The sequence below is a fragment of the Ceratosolen solmsi genome, unplaced genomic scaffold, assembly GCF_000503995.2.
Source record: "Ceratosolen solmsi marchali unplaced genomic scaffold, CerSol_1.0 scaffold30, whole genome shotgun sequence".
Lineage (NCBI taxonomy): Eukaryota > Metazoa > Arthropoda > Insecta > Hymenoptera > Agaonidae > Ceratosolen > Ceratosolen solmsi.
Genome location: NW_011948421.1, coordinates 4,671,995 through 4,695,499, shown reverse-complemented (window position 1 = coordinate 4,695,499; position 23,505 = coordinate 4,671,995). Strand labels below are relative to the sequence as shown.

General features: G+C 25.3%; 1 protein-coding gene across 7 annotated transcripts; it reads right to left on the bottom strand.

Moving 5' to 3' along the window:
• Positions 1-3,812: 3,812 nt before the first annotated feature.
• Positions 3,813-20,668, bottom strand: l(3)mbt (lethal (3) malignant brain tumor). 7 transcript variants are annotated; one of them, XM_011498574.1, is made up of 17 exons: positions 12,178-12,259; positions 11,824-11,918; positions 11,542-11,642; positions 10,345-10,621; positions 9,804-10,058; positions 8,627-9,258; positions 8,173-8,495; positions 7,390-7,627; positions 7,102-7,303; positions 6,814-7,031; positions 6,368-6,638; positions 6,012-6,201; positions 5,784-5,905; positions 5,230-5,587; positions 5,071-5,145; positions 4,475-4,787; positions 3,813-4,283 (listed from the first exon to the last, which is right to left on the bottom strand). In XM_011498574.1, coding segments are annotated over exons 2-17 (3,702 nt in total). In that variant the 5' UTR covers positions 11,825-11,918; positions 12,178-12,259; the 3' UTR covers positions 3,813-4,157. The 7 variants fall into 7 exon arrangements, with proteins under 7 accessions (XP_011496876.1, XP_011496871.1, XP_011496873.1 ...); XM_011498569.1 differs by lacking the exons at positions 11,542-11,642; positions 11,824-11,918 and adding an exon at positions 20,247-20,668 and having other exon boundaries at positions 12,178-12,454; XM_011498571.1 differs by lacking the exons at positions 11,542-11,642; positions 11,824-11,918 and adding an exon at positions 19,350-19,469 and having other exon boundaries at positions 12,178-12,454.
• Between the last annotated feature and the right edge of the window lie 2,837 nt (positions 20,669-23,505).

Here is a 23,505-nt window from a genome sequence, read left to right as displayed (position 1 = left end):
TTGTCCGCGCGCGGGCGCGCGCGCCACCAACGTAAATATACGAAGCCGGCGTGCGCGGGGCAATGCTGATTACTGGAGCGGTGCACCGCGCGAGAGCTTGGGCCGATGGAAGGAGTGTAAGGGGACACGCGCGATGCGCCACCGGAGGGAGCGAGAGGGAAGGTTGAAAAGGATCGCCAGCAGGTGAATGGTGGGGAGTGCCAAGAGAGAATTACGGAGCCCGATTCTCCAGGCACTATCGACTTCGTCTTGATCAGCCCCTTCTCAATATGTATGCACGCTTAAAAAGACGTTCGATGCTACATTTTTTCCATTTCACGCTTTGTGCGCACATGCCTGGCTTCTTATCGTGATACATTTTGTTTCTTGATCTTTAAAGTGGAGGCTTTGATGATTGAAGCTGAGCGCCTCTAAATCTCGCGCGCCCTTTCAAGTTGTGTTTTTTGGTTTATCACATCACACAATATCATACAATTAGTTGTGATACTTCATAGCGGCCATTCATTTACAAATATGCTAAAAGTATTCAAGGCACCAACAATAACTTAGGATCATTACTTCCTTAACATTAAAAAGTCTTTACAGCTCTGATCGTCTAAATTGTCTAAGAAAATTTTTTAATTTGAAATAGGAATTAAGCCAAATGGAAATGATGGGCTTTCAAATTAAAAATCCATTTTTCTTATTTGCGGCGGATCTTGGCTATTTAGCATTTTAATTAATAAATCATCTTTTGATAATCAAAAGAACTTGATAAAAATACGATATTGATATCGTATATATATATATATATATATATATATATATATATATATATATTTATTTATTTATTTATTTATTTATTTATAATTGAATATATTGTTCATAAATGATAAATCATTTGAATTGAAATAATTAATCAATTAAACAAAAAGTTGTGGAAGATTTTAAAAAACGAAATAGAAAATAAGTAATTTTTAGAAAAACGCTTTATTTGTTAACATTTGAACATAAAAAGTTCGAAAATATTTGTATATAGTTTTATACTTCAAAAGACATATATACATATGTTATACATAATATTTCTTATATACATAAGCATAATATTAATATATATCTGTCCCAAAATCTTTCTTATCTTTTTTTTTTTCGAAGCCAAGAGAGAGAACTGGTGCTCATTAAATTCAACCAACTTGTATTCATCAGTTAATATAGAATAATTTAAGCAATATCTTTGAAAAATAATGTACATTATTTTTAAACTTTGTATCATGCTGCTTAAACTATTATTAGCAATAATTAAAATTTCATTGATTATACACGTAATACATTATTAATTTTTCATTTTCTATTTATTCATTGGCCTCTACCTAGATTCGTAATACTAATCCTTATTTAGATTAATTTTTTTATCAATATACATTCATTCTTATTATTGCATTTTGCAAAATATAATTAATGAATCTATAGTGGATCAAAATACTGCAAACATATTTACCACATTAATGCTATGAATAAATAGTAAATATATATACATATAAAAATAAAAATATCACACAAATATAATAAGTTTATTTAAGTTAGCTGTATATTTACTACTGTTTAGTTGTTTTTTATTTTCATTTCAAGAGTAATATATTGTAAATTTCAAGAGTCAAAAAAAAGAGTGAAATAAAAATTTATATTTATACATTGAATGACGCATCAATATGCAATGTATCTGCATATTGAAAATCGTTGTATTGATAAATAAGCCTAAGTTTCAACACCGGAATCACGCATCGTAAACTTTTCTATTTATCTTATCACATTAAATTACCAGAAGATTTACTTTATAAATCCAGATGTTATGTATACACGCATTAAAAATTTTTACACATTATAAATATTAAAATTATTTATTTCCATATAAAAAAATATATATATATATATATATATATATAATTAAAAATTTTGTTAAACTAAAGTTGTTTTAATACGGCTAAATTTGATGTGACACATTTTCATTATAATTTTCGATGAATCTTGATTTTATACTTAAATAAGTATAATTTTGTTATGATAACATTTCTTTATTAATAACTTAATCAATTATATAAATTATTTTTATAAACTTGAAAATGAACTTAAAAAACTGTATTGGTTAATTCAAATAGTATTATTCTAATAGTTGTATTAAAGTATGATTCTATTTTTTCGGAATAACGTTCAAACCAATTTAAATTTTGTTGAAAACACTGCATATTATATTAAAATAGTTATATGATATTAAGCTTTGCAACATTGCAAACTGATATTATGTATGAAAATATTTATTTTAAAAAATAATTTGAGAAAAAACTTTTAATTTCTTAAATATTTTTTTCAATAACTTGATATTTTTTCTTAGATTATATTATGTTATGATACGAAAAATATACATTTTATTTTTACTAAATGTAAAAGTTTTAAAATCTTATATTTTATAAATTATAATAAACAATTTAAGAGTTCTTTTGATTGAGATAAAGTTAATAAATAATTTGAAAAATACCTAGAACAAAAAAAAACAAATATTTAGTTTGTCATGTTACCATTTATAATAAATTAAAATATTATTAGTTCTACACAAACATTAGTTTTATATATTTTTATACAATATTCAGAAACATGATTGTGTATATATTATATGTGTAGCATATACATACCTTCATTCTGTTTATATCACAAATGAACTATCAATGATTTAATAGACATATTTCTGTTTCAGTAAAAATCTCAAAATCATGTGACAATATCAATTCAATAGACATAACATAAATTTCAGATATAAATTTCAATATACAAAATTAATGCAAATATTAGATAAAACATAATTTCACTTTATTTATATAAAACTTATTCATAAAAAATTCTTAGTTTGAATAAAATAGCTTGAATGTAATAATTATTTTTCTATCTATTATTGGGTAAAAATAAAAAAAGAACATATAAATTTTTCGCATTTGTTAACTAAGAACTCAAATAAATTTTGATATTTGGATTAAAGTAGGATATTAAATATAGTGAAAATATTTTTTATTTAGATATCATTTTATCAATACTAAATTTATATTTTACTTTAATTGAATTAATAAAATATAAATTCTTGATAAAAAATATCACTTTTGCAAGGAATTATCAAATATGTACAATTTGATAAACACGAAATAAAAAAAATTTATTATGAAATAAAGAACTTAAAAAATTCTAGTCATTTTATTTTTCAAATATTTATAAAAATATTAAAATTGATAAAGATATAAATATTTCTGTCAGTTAATTTAAATATTTTTATTATTTGAAACAGACAAATGAATGTATAATTTAAACAAAAATAAAATAATTACAGTAACGATGTTATAATTCAAATAAGAAATCTAATAAAGAATTTTAGTTTAATTTTTAGAATTAAGAATGCTTATATAATTATTTATAAGCGTCATTGAAAGTTTTTAAATATCCTAATATTAAAACATTTCGCAAAAATTTCATTCATTATGAATAGATTAAACAATACTTATTCGGTTTACTTTCTAATACTTTAAAAATGTATTTTGTAAAGCAAATACTTTCATTCCTTCAATTTATTTTATTTATATAAGTTTTGATCATATTTATGGACAATTAGCTGTATTAAAATATCTAATTTAAAAAAAATAAATAATTTTAAAAATAAAAAAACGGTTAATGTTATAACTTAAATTTTCATAATATATTTACTTTTTGTATAAATAAAATGTGCAACTTGTAAAAAATTAAATAATAATAATAATAATAATAATAATAATAAATTGTAATAAAAATAAGCTCATCGTATTACAATATTTTAATAATAATAATTAGATATAACATATTTACATTTGTACATGATTGTATGTGCTCTCGCCATTAAAAAAAGGGATTTTAAGCGAAGGCGTAAGTACACGTCTTACGTATATGTAGTCTTATTATAACAAAGTCAATGATGCCCATTAATTGAGCATTGATTCACATATTTTTGTCTTCATAAAAGGGATTATGAGAAACCCTTTAACAAAAAAACGAATGTTTTTTTGATACATCACAAAATAAAATAAAGGAACATTTATTAATGTTCAATAAACTTCACTTTTTTCATTTTCATTATATTTATTTTTGTAGTTTTGACTGAAAGATTTTCACGTTGCCCTTTTTCGTAATAAAACAATACTATTATACAGTTTTATTGCTGGACCAAGTCTTAAACTAAGTAATGACACCAAATCTTCTTGTGTCAACATTAAAAATGCTTCGCCATCAATATTCTATAAATAAATACAAAAATAATGTAAATAAAAAAAACAAAACCTATCTAATGTAAGTTTATTAAAATCAAAAGTTATTCAATCTTTTTCTTTATCTTTTTTAATGTTATTTTTAAAAATGATCGAAATTAATTTTTGATATTATTTTTATTGTATAAAACATATAAAAACAGTAAATGAATTAAACTTACGTGTTTTCTAAAAATACTTCCAATTTCTTTACAATTTGGTATACTTTGAATAAATTTAATGACTTCTTCGTTAGACCAACGACGAGGATTTGTATTTTGCTTTGCTACTACTCTGTTCAAAGCATTGCTGTGTTTTGCCCAAATATGAGGTGCATCTGGCAAAGGATTATATCCTGGATTATAAACGGAATGATAAAGTTCCATTCGTAATTGTTTATCGGGTATGTTTGAAGCATAAGGCAATTGCGTTGCTGAAGTATCATGGTTTGAATTCAGCATCGACAGAAGACTTGATTCTTCGTTAACAAGTTTTCTAAAATAATATAAATCACAAAAAGATATTAATTCTAAAATCTCACATTCAGTTATTTTACAACCTGTTTAATATATTTTTTAATTAAAATACATATAAAATTTTTTAATTCTCTATATAACACTATAATTATACAAATTCTACAGATTCTGAATTAAAATAGATGGTAAATCTAATTAATATCTGGTAAATAATAATTAAATTATTATGGTAAAATAGTCGAAATAAAAATAAAATAAAAATAAATGAAATACTATACTCAGTGCTTCATCATAGTACATACCGCTTTTTTCGTTTTTTAATGATCTCATCATCATCCGTTTGGCCGTCACTATTATTTCGCCACTTATTACTAAGTCTAAAAGAGATCGGAAATATTCATTTATGATTAATACAGGAATTTTTTTTTGTTAGATATTTTCATAAAATAATGTTGGAATACCTTTCAGAGTTATCTAATCGTTCATTTTTATCAGACGAATCTCCATCTTCTTGTTTAATATTTTCAATTTTTATCGATTTGTCTTCAAAAGATGAAATTCGTTTTTCCGATCGTTCCATTTTTATTTTTTCAGATTTTTCATATTTTGGTTTGTCTACTGCAAAATCCTCATCAAAATCATTCACTTCATGTTTTAAACTTAGTCTATCTGTAATAGTTTTAATCTTATTCAAATTTTGTGTTGAATATGGGCATCCCGATGCAGAATTATGTGTCGCAAATTTTGGTCCTTTTACATGTCCAATACCTCGACAACCAAAAGTTCCACATTCAGCACGATCATTTAAATTATCTTGAGCTAAAAAATTTATAATATATCAATTTTATAGATTATAATCTATAATAATGTATGTATATGTGATTAATAATCAAATTTTAATTTATATAAATGAAAATATAATTTATAAAGTACATTCAATTAAACTAATAAAATTTATTTAAATGTATTACTATTAACAAATTTTAATATAAATTCTAGCTTAATAATTACTTACTTATTGGAGGTTCCAATGGGTGCCCAGTTTTTGAACACCATCCCATTGGATGAATGTCTGTCGAATCGTCGTCAACCCAATATGCGTGATTTTCTGGCCATCCATCAAATCTGATTTTTAACCTAAAAAATGGCATTTTATATTTCTCAGATAAAAAGAACACAGTTTTATATTGAATTAATATGCTGTAAGGTGTAATATAATATTTAATATTAATGTATAACATACATATGATCTTTTACATCTTCTACAGTTGCCACCCGAATTAATTGTGGTAATCGCTTATCAACTACTTCTAGTTTCATTCCTCGTTTGAATCCGCATGGTGGTCGTTGTTTAAAAGCTCTTGCGGGTGCGGCAACGGACTGAGTACCACGTAAATATGCATCCCATGAAAAAGATTTGGGATCTTTATAATCTAAAAGAATTATTTCTAATTTAATATTATATATTTTGTTTTTATTTTAAACATTATTTTTTGAAAAATAAATGTTTATAAATAAAGCATATGAAATTAAATAGGAAGTATTTGAACAAATAAATATATCTTATAAATATAATAGTATTAAAATATAAAACTGTACTTTGACATATTTCCTTATATCTAATTAATGTTGAACTCTTACAATTTGGTGGCGTTAAGCTACGGCCATTATGATGGCACCACCCAATTGGATGTATATAAGGAGAACTAACATCAGCCCAGTAATCATATACATCATCCCAAGAATCAAAATGTACAAGTATTCTTGAATCCATCACATCTGATACACTTGCTACACATACTAAGGATGAATGCTTACGATCAACAGCCTCAAGTTTCATACCAACACGAAAGCCAGTAGGAAGCATAGACTAAAAATAAAAAAATTTTATATAGAGTTTGTATACAAATCGTATCATGCATAAAATTATTTATAAATAAAATAAAGTCATTATAGATTTTTCATTATATTCAAAATCAAAAATAGTTTCATATTTTTAGTTATAAACTATAAAATTTAATCATTTTTTTGAATATTAAACTTACATTTTTGTTTGAAAAAAGAGTCTTTGGTACAGCTGTAGCCTTACAAATTTTAAGATAAGCATTCCAACTAAAATTGTTTTGCACATATCCCTTAGGAGGTTGTAATTTATGTCCATTCTTCTCAGCCCATCCAACAGGAAAAATATCCATACTATCAGAATTTACCCAAAAATCAAAGTTTTCCGGATAACCATCAAAATGTAATCTTATTCGGTAACCTATAAAAAAACGTATATATATATAACACAAATATTTTATATTTTAATGCAGTATTTTCTTTATATTTACCAACAACTTCTGCAACTGTTAAGACACAATAGTGGGAGGGATGATTTGGATCAATACCTTCTAATTTCATACCTACTTTGAAATTATTTTTACTGTATGGAAAAGCATCCTTAAATAATTTAACTGGTGCTGCTTTAGTTTTAGTGTGCTCAAGATATTTTGACCATGAAAATCCAAGTTTCCCAGTTTGCCATGGATATTGCTATAAGAATAAAATATATTTATTTAATATAAATATAAATAGGAATCGAAATATGAACTTGAGATTCAGAATTTAAAGTAACATACTTTAGATTCAGATTCTCCTTGACTTTCTTCATCCATTATAGTAATATTCGTGTCCTTTGTATCTTCATCAGTTTCAGATTTTACTCTATCTTGTAATTTGTCAAACTTATCCTCACTATCTTTTGATTTATCATCAAAATCATTTGATTTCGAATTTGTATCTTTATTTTTATCTCGATCTTTTGCTTGTTGTTCTTGAAGCATTTTTTTGCGTTTCTTTTTAGCTCGCATCTCTTTACTATATAATAAAAATCATGTAATGAGATAAAAGATTCGGATATATAAAAATTCAAGTATTTCAAATTATTTATACTATTTTATAAATTTTAACTAACATTATTTGAATATTTAAATCACTATTCAGTTTTGTTTAAATTATAAGTTTATAATAATTTAATTCCGAAAATTTTAAGATGAAAGCAAGTAAATATATTCATATAAATTAAATATGAATCGTTTTTTAAATTATTTTGTTTCCACTTCGGTCAAAGCATTTATAATTAATAAAAATTCATAGACGTAATAAATTAAAAAGAAATGATATTTTATATATAATTATATTACGTGTATATATATATATATATGTATGTATGCATGTATGTATGTATATAGAAGTCATAAATTTAGTATAAAAAGAAATATAATTTTGTTACTATTTAAAATATTCAATTTAAGACATCATTATTTTATAATATCAATTTTTTAATTTTCATTTATAATGATTGAATATTTTTTATAATTTGTATGTATAATATTATATTATACTTAGAAACAAAAACTTACTTTATTTCTTTCTCTTTTCGTAATTTTTGCTGTTTCATTGCTTCAATATATTCTGTACATGATGGACTGCAAGAATTTGGACTTTCAAATTCTGAAGCTAGTCCATGACAACCACAGCCATCACAACAATAAAATGTATCTGCTGAAACAGTTCGCGTTTTTTTATCTTCTGGTTTCTTTTCATTAATTATTGTTGGAGTACTAGACTTAGAAGAATTTTGGGTAAAGCATACGTTTTCTTTATCACCAATATTTCCGTCTTTATCCTGTTTATTTTCATCTTCATCTACAACTTCCATTAAACCAAACTCATTCATGCAAAACTTAAACATAAAAGTAGAATTTCATTAATAAAATATAATTATATTTTAAATATAAATTCTAACTAATATAACTCCAACATAACTAATAAATATAATTCATTAAGTATTTATGTTTACTATATTTCAATTACCTTTAATGTGCTGCCAGGTAATGAACCAACACCATCTTTCCAGTCCAAAACTTTAGTTGCATCAAAATTGGAATCATTTTGATGTGTAAGATTTTGCTCCTTTATTTCCTCATTATTCGGTTTACCATTTATTTTTTCAGCTTTCTCTATTACTTCAATTTCTTTTCTATTTGATCCTTTAATGACCTCTATTTTAATATCATCTGGTAATACGGGACGTTTAATTTTTTTTTCCTCACTAGCAACAACTTTTATTAATGTAATATCATCGTCGCTTTCTTTATCTTTTTTTTTATCTTTTTCATGTTCAGATTCTGGACTATTTAAAGTATAGCCCAGTAATTCGACCACACTAGATTCTTGTGAAGATTTTGAAAAACTCTGTTTTTTTAATCGCTTTTCTCCTGAACCTCGTAAAATATTGCTTATAGTTTTTTTTCGTTTCTCTGGAAGGTTACTATCGTCTTTCTTTGGAATTGGGGTGATCACTGCTGAATCGGGATTCTCGGTTATTTTAATGCTATCTGCAGAATTACTACTGTTTTTTGGTACATTTAACAAACTCATTTTTGCTATAGGATGTAGTGGTGGTGGATTTGTTGCTGAATTTGATGTCTTTGATTCTCTTAAAACTAAACATATACATTTTCTTAATCAAAATAACTTTAAATTCAAATATCTTATTTTAGTAAATTGTTGAATATCAAGAGATTTAAAAACGTATTAACAACAAATGCGGCAGTATTTAATAAACATAATCTTATTGGTTAATCATTCATTTGTTAATTATAAGATATATTTGTAATGCAGTGTATATGAATAGTAAAAATGAAATTTGAATACATAAACAAATATGAAATAAAGATATATATAAATCAATGTTATCGTATTAAAAATAGTATATCAAATTAAAAGAATTATTTTTTAAGAAGATATATTCATTACATTATAAAAAAAGTCTTAATTAATATTAATTCTAATATTTATATAACGAAAAACATTTTTCCATAAATTTTTTTATAGATATTATAAATTATGCATTAATACAATAATCCTATCTATATCCATATAACAAAATGTTTGGAAACATATTAAATTAAAAAATATAGTTTATTATTAATTTATTAAAATTGTAAAAAATTATAAAATTATATATATTTTAAAACTATTTCTATACCTGTTATTGTGCTTTTAGCATCAGTGTTGATTTGTCCGTTGTTAAATTTAAAATTAAAGTTTGGTTTAAAATTGAGGCTTTGTTTGGTTGTAGAAGCACTCTGTTGTGGAATACTCACAGGCAACAAGAGGTTAGTCATATGTTTGGAAGATTGCTTTTGTAAATTATTGGATGTACTACTTGTCTGAGCGACATGTGAAATAACTGGTGCAATTACTAATTTTGGTTTTGGAATTTGAGTTGTATTCACTGGGCCTGCTTTTGTATAAATTATATATTAAATGTTATTAAATAATTTTTACCAAATAATTTATTATATATTTATTATATAAGATAAATTTTAGAAAAATATAATTATAATTGGATAAATAAATAAATTTTTTTAGTTTAAACAAAAAAAAATTATAGATATACGCATATAAAATCTAATTATTTTATATTTTATATTTTAATTTTTCATAATTATTATATCTTAATAAAAGTTAAAATTTTAAAACATTGTTAAAATGGAAAGCTATAATTAATTTTTATAAATAGTTACCTGCAGGTATAACAACAGATTCTCTAGGTTTCGGCTTAATAATTGTTCCAAGATAAGCTATTCCAGACTTTCCTCCTGCCTGTGTATGAGCCTGACTATCTTGTGAAGTACCGAGTGGCATTATCTGGGCACCAGATGCATTAGATTTCCGAACCAAAATGTGCTTCTGTGTCTGAGTTGCAGATGGAGAGCTCAAACCACTATTGACCTGTCTACGAATAGTAATAGGTTGTGGTATTTGAGTCTGATTAACCTGGCTAAGACTTTGAAGTACAATCTAAAAAAAGGATATATCATATTTAATATTTCACAATGCATTCTAACAAAGTAATGTAATAATTTCTACAAGTATAATTATAAAATACTAATTGTTTGATATTAAATTGTATAATGTAAACTTATACCTTCCACTATTTTTAATATTTACATTAATAAAAACATTAAAGTTTATAAATTGTCACATCACTGTACTATTTAATTTACTAAAAAACAATATAAAAAAAAAACAATCATTTCAAGAATTATATATTATCCACATTTCATTTAAAATATTGAAGCACCGTATGGGCTGATAATGTTTAGTGAATTTAAGGCAATGATATTAATTGATGAAGACAATGATTTTAAATTAATATTTACAAAAAATCAAATTAATAAATACAAATGAACATTGACTTGCAAATTATAACAATGTTATGAATAAAGCAAACAATATTTTTAACTTTTAAATAATATATAATATAATTATTATAATATTTAGTATTCATGTTCTGGATGTATTGATAATATAATTAAGTTAAGAATGTACCCTATCATTTATAAAACAATGTAAAAACAAATTTCATATTATATCAGTTTATTACTGTAAAATATAACATGTCATATATATAGGAATCACAAAATATTTAAGAATTGAAGAGTGAAATTAATATTATTTTCTTTTATGCAATCAATTATTTTTCAATTAAATTTATAAAAATATCTGTTTATAATAGTAATAAAATAGCAAAATGCACAAATAAATTAAAATAGTATATCACATATATTTAGAATAGAATTTATTTACTTATAATTATATAAATAATTATATTAAAAATTATATAAATAAAATACTAATTATCTGATGTTTAAAATTGCTAAAACGTTTATATTATTTAAATTAATAAAACTTGAACTAGGTTAAAAAATGTGTATTACCTTAAAAAAATAATTTTTTTTATAATCATGCTCGTATTCAGCATCATCTTCTTTTACTATATAAGTTGAAAATAATAATTGAGATAATCCACTAAAAGGCACTACAGTTGACACATTAAATTATATAAATTACTCATCATCGAATGTGATACTATATGAAAGTTTGAACAAAAGTATTCAAATTCAATAAAGTCATCAATTCATAAAGTATAACACACTTATATATATGAAAAAAAACATTATAATAAATAGGTCTTTAACAGAAGGAAGTAAAACACTTACTATGTTTACATGACTTTACATAACAGTGTATACTTGATTTTCGCAATATTTCCACATCATCCCCTTTGATAAATCTTCATGCTCTCTTCCAACCACTTATTCATAAATAAAAACGAAATTACACCTCGGCAAACGCTGAGCGAAACTATCCAAAAGCGAGCAAGTTCCATTTTACCAGTGCAACACACATATAGCGCTCCGCGCGTTAAGGTGCGTACGTATGTGACACGCTCTTTTTACAATCCTCAACTATACCAGTCTGCATTTCCCTGCTGCGCGCGCGCGATTAGCACGCATGTGTGTATGTGCGTCGAGTAAAATGCAAGCTCCCTCAATTTGCTGTATTAATCTTACCTGATTGAAGGCGGCGATCTGAGATTTATTGACGACGTGAACGAGCGGCTGACTCGCGTTATTGTTGTTAACTTGATTCGCGTGCAGCTTTCCTTGCTGAATGTACAACATTGACATCACGCGGCTCGACGGATCGTCCACGGCGGTGGCGGCGGCGGCTGCGGCGGCGATGGTAGAGGCAGAGGCGGCACTGCTACTACTACAACTACTTACTACGGCGGCAGGTGTCTCCGTCGCGCACTTATCACTCACATCGTCGACTAAAATCTCCTCCATTCTAAAAACAAAAAAATTAAAAATTGAAAGTATGAAAAGATCCCTACAGCTTAATTAAATGGAGGCCCACATTAATTGCTTAAAGGGATTCGCATTAAATAAGGATATATGTGCACGTGTACGCATCTGTGCATGTGTATACACATGTATGAGACACGCAATATATATATATATATATATATATATATATATATGCAAAAGCTGCATATAACACAGAGTCGTATACATATACATACTTTACCATTGAGTACTCCGCCCAAAATGCAGCTTTTCATAAAAAAACTCACGATTAATTTTGTATAAAACATCGAATATTTGGTATTCGAAATAAAAAATTTAGCAATATTCAAGAAATTTAAATGTGAAGACATCATTGATATAAATAAGATGAGCGAACGCTTACTTTTATTTACTTGAAAAGCACTCGTTTGCAGTATCGAAGAATCGGTAACATTTTGTATAAAATTGCTGTTATTACTACTTATTTACATGTGCTGCATAAATAAATATTGATAACATTTTGCGAGCTAAACACAAGTTTTAAGAATAAAAATCCGTTGTTGACATTGACAAAATCAATAAAAACTTTATATTCTGCAATACATTTTTAAGAATTTATCAATTAAAATGACATTTTGGACGAAATTGTCTTTTTAAAAAGTTCTATTTTAAGTGATTTATGTATCTCATTACAAATGCTAAACGAAAGATGAGGAGACGCTTAGAAGCAGGCGTTGCCAGTTGGTAGACCATTATTGAGTCCAGAGAACCAGCCTCCACGCGTTCGAACTCCAAAATCGATAATTCTGGACGCGACGCGTGGAGCCGTGAACAACGAAAAGGGAGCACACGCTCGCGCTCTCCTTACACTTTTCCTCGTCCACGCTTTCCTCTTTAAAGAAACTCCTTCAAACTCCTGCCTACAATTTTTGTCCCATTAATATATACCAAGGTCGAATATAAATACACCATCGTCATGAAATCAACCACAAACTTGTATATAGTTTATTTATAGTCGTAACTTTCACTCAGCTGATATATGCATACTCTATACAATCTTGAGCATTTCATTCTTTCTCAATAAATTTGAATAGTGCATATAGTACCTCTTAATATTTTAAAAGAAAAAGTTTTTATTCATTAAAATTATATATAATAATTAAAATTGCTTCAATTAATTGATTAAATCTATTAACATATTAATAATATTTTAAAATATAACTAAATCTGAAAACAATTTCAAAAATAGTTTAAATACTTTAAAATAAAAAATAACATACTTTATATTTAAAATGGAAAGTTGTTTTATAGAAAATCATTTCAATGCTTTTCATGCTCATATTTGTAAAATAAATGTTCCCAAATCTATCTACTATGGCTATTTGGGAAATTCCCTTAAATCGCAATGCTCCGTAACTTAGTGGGAAAGATACTAAAGAAAGTAGCGCGCAGTTTAAATTTTCCCGCGTCCATGGGATTTACAAACCCCCACCTCTTTCCAGGCTAGTTATAGAAATCCCTCACAGCTAGTCGCATATTCAAGTCGAATATACAGTTTTCATGACTGCGCCCGTACATGTGCATATGCGAAGTCCTTATTTTTGAATCCTTGATTCCTTTGCATCCCTTCCGTCACCGCCAAAAGATCACTACATACACTGATTTTAAATTATTCAATTCGGAGCGCGCGGCATAACATATGATCATCCCGACTCAATGCGTTCAAGTAGGCCTAAATTTATACGGGGTATTAACAATTAATTAAAATTTGCATATATCTCGCTTTTTATATACTATAAATACAAGTTCATGTACAATAATGACACGACCACGCGATTCATTTATTCGTACGTATGCGCGCGTGCGATCATCTTCGGTGAGACACGGATGAGACGCTCCAAAAATTCATGCAATCTTCGTAAGTTTATAGTTTTGTTGAAAGTGTTACTTAATGTATTAGCACAAGATTTCAATATACTGTACAAAGATTGACTATAATACGAACGGTGGCCGTTTTTTAAGTGGGCCACACGCAACCACACACGACTAGGCGCGGACTCCGAACCGCAAGGCCCGCTACACATATATGTGAAACAAGCATCGGTGTGGGTAAAATAAATGCGGCGTTGCCGATTAATGAAAGGGTTCGCAGCCGCCTATGCGCGCGTTGTTACTTCATATGTCTGCATTTGAAAATGCGCCAAGTTCAAACTGCGACATGTGCGCACTTCACTCATTTATCGAACTCGTACTTGTATAGTACGTAGGCATATACTGATTATAGAAGTATGTATTGACTGAGTTAATTTGTATGTTCATTTACAGGACAACAATATCCGTTTTAACATCTGTACTTGTTAATTTATTCTATTAAGCCGTCGGTAACATTTCGAAGTTTTTATTTATTTCTTTCTTTATTTTAAACAAAGAATATAAAACAATAATGATTATTCTTAGTTAATCCGTTACTACCAATATGAAACATTGATACTGACCCACATAAGTTTCACCTACTTTTTCATTAGATTTTTATGCGAATGTACAATAACCAAAAAGTGCTTATATAGAATTTTTATAATAATGACTACATGAATATATTAGATTTTGTTCATTAATCATTTTATTATTATCATTTCCATTTGATTGACTAAATAAATTTACTTTTAAAAACTTATCTTTTAATCAACTTTTTTACGAAACTTATTTTAATAAGATTATTAACCAAATGATAATTGATAAAAAAAGTTATTTTCTTTAAATTTAAAATCGAATATAGACAGTAGGTTATACAAAAAGAATTGAAATGATTGTAATAATAGATACTTAATTCTAAGATTTATTATCTTACAAATACTCGTGCTCAAAATCTGATACAGATGGCGCTGAATTACGAAGTAATTCAATGACTAAAATTATAAAAATACTCTTATTTTTGAAAACTAAAATATCGTATAAAAAAATAATACTTTCTATTTGTATTTACTTGTGAAAACAAAATATTACAATAAGTTACATTTATAAATTAATAAGGAAATTCAATATTAAATTTAATGAACAATATACCAACAGTTTAATTATATTTCTACATATTACGATGCTTTAAAATATTACAAATTAGAAAGTCATTTTTTTTTGTAGCAATTTTTAAAATTTGTTAAAAATATAAGATAATAAATATATTATAAAATAATATGATAAACTGACATAATTTAACTAAATAACAAACGTTATATTATTTTAATTAGCTCTTCCTACCATTAGTTTTTTATCGACAGAAATAATTGTAAGTTTTTACAAATATATATTTTGTACATTCATTTGTCAATGGTTTTTATATAATTAATTATATATTAACCAAAGACAATAATTTCATAAATTGATTAAAGATGGATTTTACCAAAATTATTAAACACATATAAATGATTATTTTATGTATTTTTCGTTTAAAACAAGCATCGGTCTTACATATTTTCTAACTTTTAATTTTGGTCAAATATAAGGATAATTAATTCGTATTTATAATCTGTAAATAAATAAATAAAATCATTTTTAAATCTTTCATTAAACAATATAATGATTATGATAAAATTATATCTTTGAGTGTATGTTGCTGTGTAATTAAGAAAATAAAATTAATACTATATTTTACCCATGTTTGTTACATAAGATTTAAGGAATTAAAAATATTTACGTAAAAAACAATATGGTACGTATCTTTGAGTATATAATTTAATTTTAACATATTTTATGAATATAACGAAATATTCTTAATTTGTCAAAATTTTGAGATTAGATTTTTTTTATATAAATATTATACTAAAAATAAAATTTTTCATCTTAAAGACAAATTATATATATATATAATTCAATCATTGTAAATGTTAAAATTTTTAAAGTATATTTATATTTAACAAAGAGTAAATAAATAAGTAAATGAGTAAATAAAGAGATAAATTATATTTAAGCTCTGATTACTATCTCTTAAGCTTATCTTCTTCAAAATTCATATAATATAATAAAAAAAAAACCTCTTATAAATATCCATATAGTTGATAATTTTTAATTCATTTAAATTTATAAATTACTTGTTAATTTACGAGAGATATTTTCTATTTAATATACATTTACAGGATAATAAGCATTATAATATTGTTTTTATTCAGAAATTCAGAAATTTTTCAAAAATTATTTTAAATGTAATGCAAAATTTGTACAATAACAGATACTCAATATTACGTAAAAAAGTTTTATTAAAATATAAAATTATTCTAGATATTTTCATCATTGAATAATAAATTATAAAATAAAAATATATCTTATAAAATTAAGTTTGTTCATAAGCACCATGTACAAAAATTAATTTTCACAGATAATAAATTTTTAATTTTCATTAAAATTCATTAAACAAAGGGATATTAATTAATCCAATCTATTATTAATATATTTATTTACAGTCATTCGATTATGCTAAATGTCTTGAAAAACAAAATCAATAAAAACCTAGAATTAAGGTGGGCTTCGTTTACATGAAACGACAAGAAATTAACCCAAGTACGCCTATTAGCAGAGGAACTCGCGTCTCCACGTCATATAACCAATGGCACGACACAAAATCTTCCCCTCTTTGCGCCAATCGATTTGTGTACCGCGCGCGCGCTCTTACCATCGCAATTCCCATAACCGCTGGTTCCCATTGTTCCCAAGGTCAAGAAGCGCGAATACTAAAATTGCAATCCTCTTTTCTTTTCTTTCCTGTTAAGCGGCTAAATATATAATAAAAAAGATATAAGATATAGTTTATAAGACAAGAGGAGAAATTATTTAACCAACCTTACCACCAACAATGTTCAAATTATTTTTATATTAACTTCTTCAAATTTAAGTGTTTTAAAACTTTATTTTTTGTGTTATGATTAAACATTTGTATCATTGAACATTGATACATAATTTTTCACCTTTTTACCTCATTTTTCAATTAGACTTTCCTGTCAGTTTATATGACGTGATTGTGGAAAATTATAATAAATATTTGTAAAAACATTTAATTTTGTAAAATGTTATATAATAATGTTTTCCTCTCATTTCTATCATTAACCTAATTTATCTTATTTAATAATGAAATTAAATTTGTCGTGTTTTATATGAAAAACATATTTTACATCGAGACCTTTTATATAAATTATTTAAATAATGTTTTAAATTTGATGAACAATCTAATCTTAAGAAATATCTTAGCATGCACATAATTAATAACCATATTAATGTATCAAATATGTAATGAGTAATATTAATTATTGTAAGAATTGTAATCAACAACCATATTATAAAATTAAGAACTACATAATATCCCAATACATTCAACTATTAATCATATTTATATATTAAATCTGAATAATAGTTAACATTAATTAAGCAATCATTAAAAAAAAAGGACATTAAAACATAAATAATTTATAATCCTATAAAAATGCATTTCATTATCTAATAACAAAAATAGTATATACAAAATTTATCATGAATGATTGTTATCCTCAAATTTGTGAATATATATTATATTACATTGGAAAAGTACTTAAATAATTATGCAATCTCTGAATTTAATTTATTTCATATACACAAAATTAGGAAAATTTTTAATAATAATATAAATCGAAATATAAGATTAACCATGCTTGACTCTCTTATACATATAACTACAACAATTATATGAAAATAAACTCTTTGTTATTTATTTCCAGTTAAATTGAATTAAATTTTTTTGTATAAATATTTTTTATATAGATCCTATTAAAAAATTGATTAATTCTTTTGTATTGATTTATAAAATTATCTATACATTTTCATATTTAAAAAATGAAGTTCTTATAAATAAATTAGCAATTATAGATACATTTTTATAAAATAATTATACTTTCTCAATATTCGTTAATACAATTTAATAAATTTTACATTATCGAGTATAGTATTTAAAGAATTGTTATTATATTTACATTTTTATTATAAATGATGAAAATACAAATGATATATTTTATTATACACATAATATTAAAGATTCCAATGTAAATATTAATATAGTAGAATGTACATTTTTTAATTTTAACTTATGAAATTAATCGAACTTTGTATTCTAACCTAAAATATTAACTATAAACAGAATAAATAAAATAATTGTTGTTCACCTGATATTATTCTACAGATAATTAAAAAGTAAATAATTATACTATTAAAATTCTATTAATTGTGATTTGACCTATGAGCATTGCGAGTATCCCTACCACTTAGTATTTATGACGTCATCATAAGTCTACGTGAACGGAACCAAAATCTGTATGCATATGTAATGAATATAATTGTTTATAGAAATCTGTAACCTTATCCTAAATTTAATGATTAGCTCTGTGAAGCTGCTGCAATAAAATCAGAATCGATCGATAATATAACGATTAAAAGTTGATGAACAAAGCAATTACATCAATGTGAAAAATTAAATAGATATTTTCTATCTGTTTGCATACAGTGTATATATTAAAACGAATGTATTCTAGATTTTATATTTTCTAGCTTTCTCTCCAAAATTCAATTATTTTTCATAATTATGAGATTTGTTATACAATACAATAAGATCACAAATTCATACTAGACAATACTAATTAATTGCAATATCTTCTTAATTTATTAATTGTAGCGTAATTTGTAAAATACACAGTAAAATTATTATAAAATATATAATGAAATTCTGGTACTAACTTGTTTCATTATATTTCAAGTACACATATAATACTAATCATATGCACTTTATGTTAAACTACGGAGTTATCTTTAATTGGGCGCCTTTCTCCTTCGCCGTGTAAATAGTTACATTATTCAGAAATCTTCATATGCAAACAATAACTTACCATTGTAATCCACTACTTAAAATTTCGAAGAATATCCTTTTAATTTAAACGAATATAATAAAACAAAAAACTTAATTCTATGTTTTCTAGCAATCGCAGTGTGGGTACACGTATCGCGGAAAAAAGCCCGCTGGCAGGTCCCGGCGACTTTTCCCCCTACCATGTACTTTGTCAGACGCACACCAATACAAGGGCATACACGCATTTCCCCTTCCTCGTCTTTAGTCTTTACTCCGCCTATCTACGTACACGCGCGAATGTCATAAGATCCTTTTTACGAAAATGAGTTTAACAGCACGCGGGATGCATGCGCGTATACACACTTGAAAAAGAAATTCAAATGGAAAACTTAAGCAATTACCCTATCTTTAAAATTCATCCGTAATGTGTATATTTATTTTAAAATATTTTCGTAAACACACTAAAGTTTATAAAACTTTTCATTAATAATTTAACGAAGGTAATAATTTAACTTATATTTTAAAACTTATTTACATTACATACTAAAATATAGTTTAGTATATGAGCGACTGTGTAAGGGTTACTAGGCTTAAGTCACGTTCTAATAATTGACCAGTCTCTGAAAGTTTTCATATAAAATAGTTTTCACTCTCAATATTATCTAATGTTGATTCGCGGCAATAACTATCATTTCTCGTACGATTATTAACATTTCATTCAATTTTTTATATTTACCTACACAGTTTTATTATTTAACATTTAACGCAAGCTATTTATGTTAATCGACTACATTATAAGCTCGGTAACTCATTTATAATAACTTTCGTAAAATATTGATTGAAGAAAAAGTCATATTATTTTCTTGATATTATTCAAGTATTGGAGTAATTCTCAATTTTCTCAATACACCTTTCATAAATACTTATAAGTACTTACTGCAATTTCAGCGGAGCGTAACGAACCTCGTGTTCCTTTGCACAAGAGCAGTTGCTCGATCAACCCTTTAAACTGTCTTTTATTTTCAATAAAAATGAAGAACGCAAAGAAAAGGCCGGGCATTTGCGACCCGGTCGCTGCGCAGCCTCTCTACATATAGTCGACGGAAAACGCAGCAGCAGCAGTAGCAGCAGCAGCAGCACCGAGACGGCGGTTTGCGTCTTAACTCTCGCTCTGCTCTGTATATATAAAAAAAAAAAACACAAATCCACTGCCTAATGAATTTCTTGAGTATATTAAAAAGTAGTACTGTATGTCTTGCGCTCAGTTTAGAGTTTTTTTTTTTTTAACAACTTTTAAGGGTAAATTTTACACGCTCTCGCTACCGCTGACGGAACTCACGTTTTAAAGTTGTCAGTCGCCATCAGCTTTTTATCGCATATGTGTGCATTCGTGAACTAATGTACACATACGCACGTAAGCACGCCCGTTTACTGAAGGAATTCGAATTGCGCATGCGCTTAAAGAATGTCTCGAATTGCTTTAGTAGTGTGCGTAAAAGAGGATGAAATATGGGATCACATCTATACCCCAGGAGATTTTTGTTGAAGTCGTGTGAAGTTAGCGCTTAAACACAATACTAAATTCATATACGTGCTCTCCCCTGAGTAAAGTGTATGCTTTACTTAATTGCTTAAAGTTATTAATAATAAAATTATACGAAATTTGTATGTACTATCAAAATATTGTATTTAAAAAACTAGTTAAATGACTTAGTATTTTTTGTGATTAAGATTTTTCTATGATTCTACCGTAACGTAATTAAAATTTGGGCGGGCGTGTAGGTCGTCTAAATCTATATATATATATATATATATATATATATATATATAGTGTATGTGGGTATGCGCGTACGTGCGACCCTGGCCGCTGCGTACGATGAGCGCAACCGTGCATTTACGTATGCTCGCATGGAAAGATTGCATGAGTGCAAATGAATTTAATACTTATTTGTTCTTGTTTCTATCATCGTTGTAATAATAGAATTTATTCTGTTATTTTAAATACTTGAAATCTTAAAATTATTTTTTAAATAAAAAGTTTTTCCTAGAGTAATATTACTTATTTACTAATGTGTTCAGCGAGATAATTGTGATTCGCGAATGAAATTAAATTTAACAATAAAATTCATTTTACCATAATTTTCATTTTTATGTTATCTTGAAAGTGTATACATTGATATATATATGTATATACATAATATGCTATTTTATCTTCTATATAATAGATTATGCATTATAATACTTATCGTATAATCAATATATTGAAAATTTTAATTAAATTTATTTTACACCTTTATCATTTTCAGTGAAAAGTAAGTTTATATGAATAAACATCGAAGCTATGTATCTCACGATATACAAATTGACCACTTAATTTAATTTTAATAATATGAATAAAAGATACATGTGTAAAGTTAACATGAATTTTAACGAATTCTTACGAAAGATAAGTTTTCCTCTATTAAAGACAATTGAATGCATACAATAGTCATATGAAAATATTTTCAGTTTTCACGATAATCTAATAATTATATAATAAAATACAAGAGTATCAAAATAACATAGGCACATATTTCATTGTGTTGTATACTGCGCATCTAATTAGTTTCTCGACTCTTTCATTACTGTAATAAAGTCGAAATCAAATAAAAAAATGAACAGTTCGATCTGTTGTAATAATTTGTATAAATACCGCCGTAGCTTTATTAATCTTTATAATCTTTATAAATAAAAATAAATATATTTTAGAAAACTGGGAAACATTTGTTCTTGCAAGCATACTATTATTCGTAATTTTTTATTTAGATATAAAATTTTAATATATATGAACAGAAGATTGCATTAATTTTCTTTACCGTTTAATTGTATATTTCATATTTAAACGGAATCGCGCATAAAGATTTGCACACATACCTCAAGCGCCAAGTTTTAAATTTAAAAATTAATATGGAGTTGAAACCATTTTTGGTTTTTATTTAGTATTAAATAGAAAAGCTTCATTTAATATACTTATAATCGTATTATAAAAATTACTATACTATATTTTCACTATTAAAAAATGATTTTATTTTCGAGATCTTAAATTAGATTAATCGTAAAATAAGTTTACCTAATATTTATAACTAAAGTAAGGAACAAAAGTAATCACAATTTAAGAATAATAAAAATTTGTATTTATTATGTCTATATCAATACTTTAACAAATAGAAACTTTTAAAAACAAGATAATAACATAATTATATTAGAAATAGGAACAATATAAATGTTAAAGTTTCTTATTATGCATTTTATAAATTTTATTATTTATGGACTTCGATATAAAATATATTATGGATATAATTCTAGAAATTTGGCAATAAATAATTTAAGATTATAATTTTTAGAGATTATATAATTATAAAAATATTTTTAAATATATGCCTAGATATTTCTAATTATACTAAATACAAAAAAATATTTAATATTCGATGTAATTCATAAAATTTAAAAAAAGTTTGCATAGAACATGAATCTTATTAAAAACTTTTCATATAATTTATTATAACAATTAATTATTAATTTATTAAATAGTTAATAAATTATGGAAATATAACTAAGCATAGAAATTTTAATATATATTCAAATTTTTAAATATAGTATCATTATCAAATTGTTTAAAAATTTAAATCAATTCTAATTATAATGCTTATATTTTACATATTTAAAATTCTTAATTAGAAAATTATAAAACCAGTTTATCAATTAGTAGTCAAGCATTACTTTGATACGGGTTTAATGATTAGTTATGAATAAATATTTTGTAATACTCTTTTTAGTATTATTTTAATTTCATTAAATTCATAAGTATATATCTTTCACGTTGATTTGGGAATATATTATCTTTAATTTTTTTGGTTGATCATTATTTTACTTATTTTTGCATTTTAAAAAGGTAGTTTAAATAATTATTATAAAAATAATTAAATCTCACAAATAGCAGCTTTTAATAGGATAGAAAATTTTATGTGTATATATATATATATATATATATATATATATATATATATATTTCTTTTTTTATTTTTGATAACATAACATTTTAAAAATAAAATGTACCAATTATACATAAATATCTTTTAAGAATTTAAACATATATATAATATTTTCCCCCAACTTTTTAATTATAGATTCTAAACAAATTTATAGTATCTAATTAT